The sequence below is a fragment of the Peromyscus leucopus genome, chromosome 2 (genome assembly GCF_004664715.2).
Source record: "Peromyscus leucopus breed LL Stock chromosome 2, UCI_PerLeu_2.1, whole genome shotgun sequence".
NCBI lineage: Eukaryota > Metazoa > Chordata > Mammalia > Rodentia > Cricetidae > Peromyscus > Peromyscus leucopus.
The window spans coordinates 52,370,669-52,376,668 of record NC_051064.1 but is presented as its reverse complement, the minus strand read 5'-3'; the positions used below and the strand labels follow the sequence as shown (position 1 = coordinate 52,376,668).

At 49.3% G+C, this 6,000-nt stretch overlaps 1 protein-coding gene across 5 annotated transcripts in view; it reads left to right on the top strand.

Annotated features, from left to right (window-relative positions):
- The first annotated feature begins 604 nt into the window (after positions 1-604).
- Positions 605-6,000, top strand: part of Aptx (aprataxin) — a 32,122-nt gene continuing 26,726 nt past the window's right edge. For 4 of the 5 annotated variants that reach the window (XR_005090822.1, XM_037202501.1, XM_037202502.1 and 1 more), the window contains exon 1: positions 605-695. Coding sequence is in view for 3 of the 5 variants with exons in the window: in XM_037202501.1 (XP_037058396.1) it covers positions 619-695 (77 nt within the window). In the remaining 2 variants the exon portion in view is untranslated. Of the gene's footprint in view, positions 696-726; positions 874-6,000 lie in introns of those variants that run through there. The other variant, XM_037202503.1, reaches the window with a different exon arrangement.

Below are 6,000 nucleotides of genomic sequence, written 5' to 3'. Positions count from 1 at the left end.
ATGTCATCCCAACCTCCTGCCTTTCTGATTGCCGTCAGTTCATTTAGTGAAGACATCATTAAAACAACAAAAAACTCAGCAGGCTTCCCTCTGTCTCTCTCTCCAGTCTTCTCCTTAAAGGGAGAAAGAAAAGTGTGATTTGATCGTGGGTGGTAAGGCAGCCTAGCCTGCAGCTTAAACAATGGCCCCAAAGCTGCGTTTGGCGGCTTACACCTGCAATCCCAGCACTGGGGAGGCTAAGGCTGGAGGATTCTCGCTGGTTCAAGGCCAGCTTGGGCTACAGAATGAGCTTTGTCTCGCTACCTCCAACCTCATTCATTCCTTCCCTTTCAAAGATGGCCTTAAAATGCAGCAAGCATCCTGAGGAGGAAGTGCCAAGAGACGACACGGCTGCGTGTACAAGCCACAGAAGATCGCTGCCTGAAACCTGTCCGGATTCAGAGACTGGAAGGCAGTGACAGCCGGATGCCTCGGAGAAGGCAAAGGAGCTGTCCTCAGGGGGACAACAAGCCGGTAGGAAGCACTTGGAGTCACCACTTTTCCACCTAGGCGAGAGATGGTTTCAGCCAATTCTCCAAGAGATGGTGGAACCACCACCGGTTGCTAGGCAGCCGTTTTATGACGTCATCTTCCAGCCCCGGAAGTGGCGGGGCGCAGTGGCGCCGCGAGCGGGTTTGTGAGTGTCTGCAGTCGAGGTAAGCTGGTGGTCGGCCTGCCTCCTCTGCTGCTTGGGTTAGAAGAGGCCGCGGGCGTTCGGCCCGGGCTGCCAACCAGAAGCGGTGGCCCTGCGTGTCGAGTTCGAGACTTCCTTCTGGGCGGACCAGGCTCCACCCTTGGGTCGTGCTGCGGTGGGCGGGTTTCAGGAGAGAGAGTGTTAGTCTCCGCCCCGCTGCTCCCGTGAGCCCTTCCCCCTCTCCCCCCTACCCCCACCCGACTCCTGTATCTAGTTGGCATGAAATGATTTGTAGATAACAGTGGACACTGTCATGCCAACCGGGCTGTTCAGCTTGTCGGGAAAGTGTTTCTGCCAAGAACGCCCTCCTAGGGTAACTTGAGGTGCTGTATCATCTGTGTCCTCAGCGGGCCTTAGGAATGGCGGCGACAAGGCCTTCCTCAGTGCGGAGACTGTGGTTCAGCAAAGCAGGGGTGTTTGAAATCCCATCCGTTTGGAGTTGATGGGGAATTACTTTTGAGAATTTGACATATTTTGGGGGATTTCCTAGAGCCCCTGCCACCCTCCTTGGTTTGAGACCAGGTCTCATGTAGCTCAGCTGGCCTCGAATTGCTGATCCTCCTGTCTCCACTTCCCAGTGATGGGATACAGGCCTGGGCAACTTTTCTTTTTCAAGATGGGTCACAGTAGGTAGATTAGTCTGGCCTCAAACTTCTGGCTAGCCTCCTTGTGTCTCCTGAGTACTGAGATTACAGTCCTTCATCATAGAATCCTTTATACAGAATTTTTCATGTGGGGGAAGCAGTGCATACACACACACACACACACACACACACACACACACACACACACACATATATACTTCTTCTCAAGATGATCTTTGTAAGGACATCTTCGTTCAATTCCTGCTTGGTCCTTATTGATTTGTCTTCTCGTGTATTTGTTCTTTCTCCCATTCTTTCAACCAACATCGCTGTCTACTGAGTTACACAGTCTAGGGAAACTTGCAGATTTCCAGCTCGTCAGCCAGTCACCCGGGGCTTCGCTTATCTGGACCTTGCTGGGTCTCCAGTTCCTCCTGCCTTCCGAGTTAGCTTCTCCATGCACAGTGTGGGGTGTCTGTGTGTGTGTTTGCCCTTGTTCCTTTTGCCTAGAAATGTCTTCCTAATTCCATTTTCTGGTTCTTAGTGCTCAATTAGGCTGCCTGTTTCTACCAAATTAACCAAGTTTACAAGGCTCTGCTTACACCCGTCTCCAGGAAACCCTCTTTCACATGGTCCTAAAGGCTTGTGTTTCCATACTACTTTTCTACAAACAAACCATACCACACTGATTATAATTATCTCTGGGTCTTCTCTGAGATCGGAGGCTTCTGAAGGCAGGGCATATGTATTAGCTTTTGATTCTGTGCTAGAATAGCATGAAATGCAGAGTAGGCATGAAACAATCTTGATTGATTGAATGAGTGAGCCCCCAAACAATATCATGTAGTGGTTAAGAACCTATTCTTTGGAAAGAGTTCAGATCCTAACGCTGGCGCACAGTGTCCTTGCTGCTTGGCATGGCTCTTGCTTGTCTAAGCTTTAATTTTCCATAGAGTGACATTGAGACGATGTAAACGGGACAGCACAGGGCCTACCATGTAGTGTGCTCTTGATAAGTTATGCTGAACACTGGGGGTCCTGGGACATAAGACCAGGCGCCCACAGCAGTGGTCTCCAGAGACTTTTCTTCCATGTTTCTTGAAGAGAAGGCAGTGGGGAGTCTGTTCCCAGGGCTCTCAGAACTGTGAAAGTTGTACAAGAAAGATGAGGACTCAGTCGGCCTCAGGGACGAGGTGGGACCTAAAATCTGGCAAAGACTTGGGTTTTTAGGAAGGAGAGGAGGATAAGGTAACATCAGAATACCATGTTTAGAATAACTTACTCAGGAACAGTGCTGTAACACATCATTCCTGAAGGATGCGTGTGTGTGTGTGTGTGTGTGTGTGTGTGTGTGTGTGTGTGTGTGTGTGAGGGTGGGCTGCAGGGAGGGAAGAGTGAGAATGGCCAGTAGGGCCGGTTCTGTGAAATAAGTAACCTTTGAGGAATTAGAAGCCTAGAGTCTTAAATTCAAGTCTGTGTTGGACATTAGTGGTCCACAGCCACTTGTGGTTATGTGTTGTTCAAATCTTAGATGGTCTTTAATAAAACACCCAAAGCCAGATATCAGAGTGAAAGCTGAAAGATCGGAGAAGCAGAACAGCCAGCCACTAGTTCTTACCTCTGCAAAATCCTCAGCCTAAAGAGAGTGAGTTCCTGTTTCCTCACGCCTTATATAGCTTTCTCTGCCCTGCCATATTACTTCCTGGGATTAAAGGCGTGTGTGCTTCCCAAGCAAAGGCATGAGATCTCATGTGCTGGGATTATAGTTGTGTGTGCCACCTCTGCCTGGCTCTGTTTCTAATCTAGTGGCTGGCTCTGTCCTCTGATCCTCAGGCAAGTTTATTAGGGTACACACTGTATCACCACATCTGTGTTAGTTGGGAACCAAGTCTAAAGTAAAAACTCCAGTTCCTTAGTTGTGCTAAGTTCAGTTGTCAGTGTGGAGGATTTATGATGGTTTTTTTGCAGAAAAGTCTTGTGCTAGCAGTGCTTCCAGATGGATTACTGGCCTCGTGTCATCTTCCGGTCATTTGTGTTCCCCAAGAGTCAGAATTAGTCAGGGAGTGGCATACAGTGGTGTACTTAGCAAATAGACCCTTGCAGAAGTGGGAGGGAATGGTGGAGTGAATTGCTCCTTTTTTGGGGCATTCTACTTTAAGAGGAGGAACCCAACTGGGTGTGGTGGCGCACGCCTTTAATCTCAGCACTGGGAGGCAGAGGCAGGCGGATCTCTGTGAGTTTAAAACCATTCTGGCCTATAGCAAGTTCTAGGCCAGCCAGAGCTACATAGTGAGACCCCCGTCTTAGGGAGCCTGAGAGGAGCTCTGGGAAGTAAAGGTGGAAAACCTGGAAAACTTTGGGAGGGTTATGTTATCATCTGGTCAGTTATCTGTGAACATTTCTTGTAAGCTTGCTGGTTTATTGCAGGCTTGTTGTATGGCAAGCAGTAAGCGCTGGGGAACACAGTGCTAAAGTAGGCTTGACTCTTGTAGTTTATGGGATTTTACTGGAGGGTTTGCTTAAGATTCAGGAGCACACATCCTGTGTTCCCTGTATTCTAAAGTCATTAATTCCCAGAAGTCGGGTCTGGAGGCCCCAGTGGGCCAGCCTACTGGTTAAGGTTTGTGAGCATTGTGCGGTCGGTCACTGCATCAGCTTCCTAGGGAGTAGTGTGCCGGAACATCACCACTTAAGGACGTCAGGGAAGAAAATGTGTATGTATTTGTGGCAGAAGGGAGGGCCATTTCCATTGTCTTGTCATGTTCCTAGCTGTCTATTGGATCCTCTCTGTTCCTACTCAGAAGCTGCACTGTCTGCTGGCTTCTTTGTCAGAGGGAGTGGTCAATCACGTGACTTGTTTCTCAATGCCCAATGAGGACCTGCTTCACTTCTCTGGCCATTACCTGCCCATCCATCAATTTGTAGCAGGTGCAAACAGATGCCCCATGGAACATAGCGTTGTAGATGGGACCTGCCTGTAGTACCATACAGCTGGGCCCAGGTTTGGGATCTTAGGTGAACAGCTGACTTTAGACTCATATCGACTCCTCTCAGAGACCTGTTGAATTGTCCTTTGGACTCTCTGGCCCCTGGTATAATAGCGGCTTCTGGACTAGTCTCTGACCCTAGCTCTCTGCACTCTCCGGCCTACACATAGCTGTTGGCCAGGTGTTCTTGGCTTCTGGTGTTTCATCTTACTCTGCCGTGTGAAACTTGGCAGTTGTTTGCTGTAGATGATGTGCAAGCTCAGCTTCTCATCCTGGTGTTCGTCACTAATGTTTGCCCCCTTTTTTGGCTGCCTTTGAGGCAGCATCCCTGGTGCGGCCCAGCTGCCTTCTCGCCTGTGGGAACCTGTGCTATCACTTGTGCTCTTTAAAGCGAGATGCCTCTCCCAGTCCTTCCTTCCTGAAGGTTCCCCTGAAGGTCATCCTGCCTTGCACTGTCCTGTCTTTGCAGATGGTAACCATAGTCTCTCTTTTGAGAACATCATTTCTTTTTTTTTTTTTTTGGTTTTTCAAGACAGGGTTTCTCTGTGTAGCTTTGCGCTTTCCTGGAACTCACTTTGAGACAGGCTGGCCTCGAACTCACAGAGATCGCCTGCCTCTGCTCCCGAGTGCTGGGATTAAAGGCGTGCGCCAACACTGCCCGTCGAGAACATCATTTCTTTGTTCTTTGTTCCCGAATACAGCACTTGGGCAAAGCACAAGGCATTGGAGCTGCTTGGGGAGGAGACAAGATTTCCCTGAGGTGTTGGAAGCTTGGGCATTGATAAGGTTCTGGAACAGCAGTTCTCAACCTGTGGATCATGACCCATGACCCCTTTGGGGGATGAAGGACCCTTTCACAGGGGCCACCCATCCGATATCCTGAATATCAGTTATTTACATTATGGTTCACACCGTAGCAGAATTAGTTATGAAGCAGCAACAAAGAAGTGTGGTGGGGTCCCCAGAGCACGAGGAACTGTAGTAAAGGGTCACAGCAGCGCTAGCTTGAGAGCCGCTGCTCTGGAGGCTAGAGAGACATCCCGAAGACCTAGTCCTCGCCTGGGTCTGATTCTCTCTTCTGCCTTCCTGGGTCACCGTGTTCTCTTTCTTTGCTTCAGCTTCTGTGACACGCTGATGCTTGTCAGATGCGTTCAGTTCATCCATTCTCCTGAGCTTCCTGTTTGTGTGTCTCAGCTTAACTCTCCGGTCTCCCACAAGACATGTCAAGTAATTGTGTTCCTATGTAATTCAGGGCTGGGGATTTAGCTCAGTGGTAGACTGCCTGTTTAGCAAGGGCAGGGTCCTGGGTTTGGTCCCCAATATACACATTCCACCTCTCTCACACACACAAAAGACAGCCCCCCCAAAACAAGCAAACATTAAAAAAAAAAAACAAACCTACTACCCCCCAACAAAACAATAGTCAAGGGAACCAATATGAATTTGCTCCTTCTTCATCTCTTTTCAAAAGGAAAAAGATTTATTTTTATTGTTTTTAATTATGTGTGTGAGTGGTGGGGGATGGGTGGTGCATGGCAGTCCAGGTCCCACAGAGGCCACAGTATCAGGTCCCCAGGAGCCAGGATTACGGGCAGTCGCAAACTGCCTGACGCCGGGGGCCAAGAACCAGACTTGGTGTCTGTCCAAGAGCAGTCTGTGCTGTTAACCTTTGAGCATCTCTCCAGTTCTTCACCTC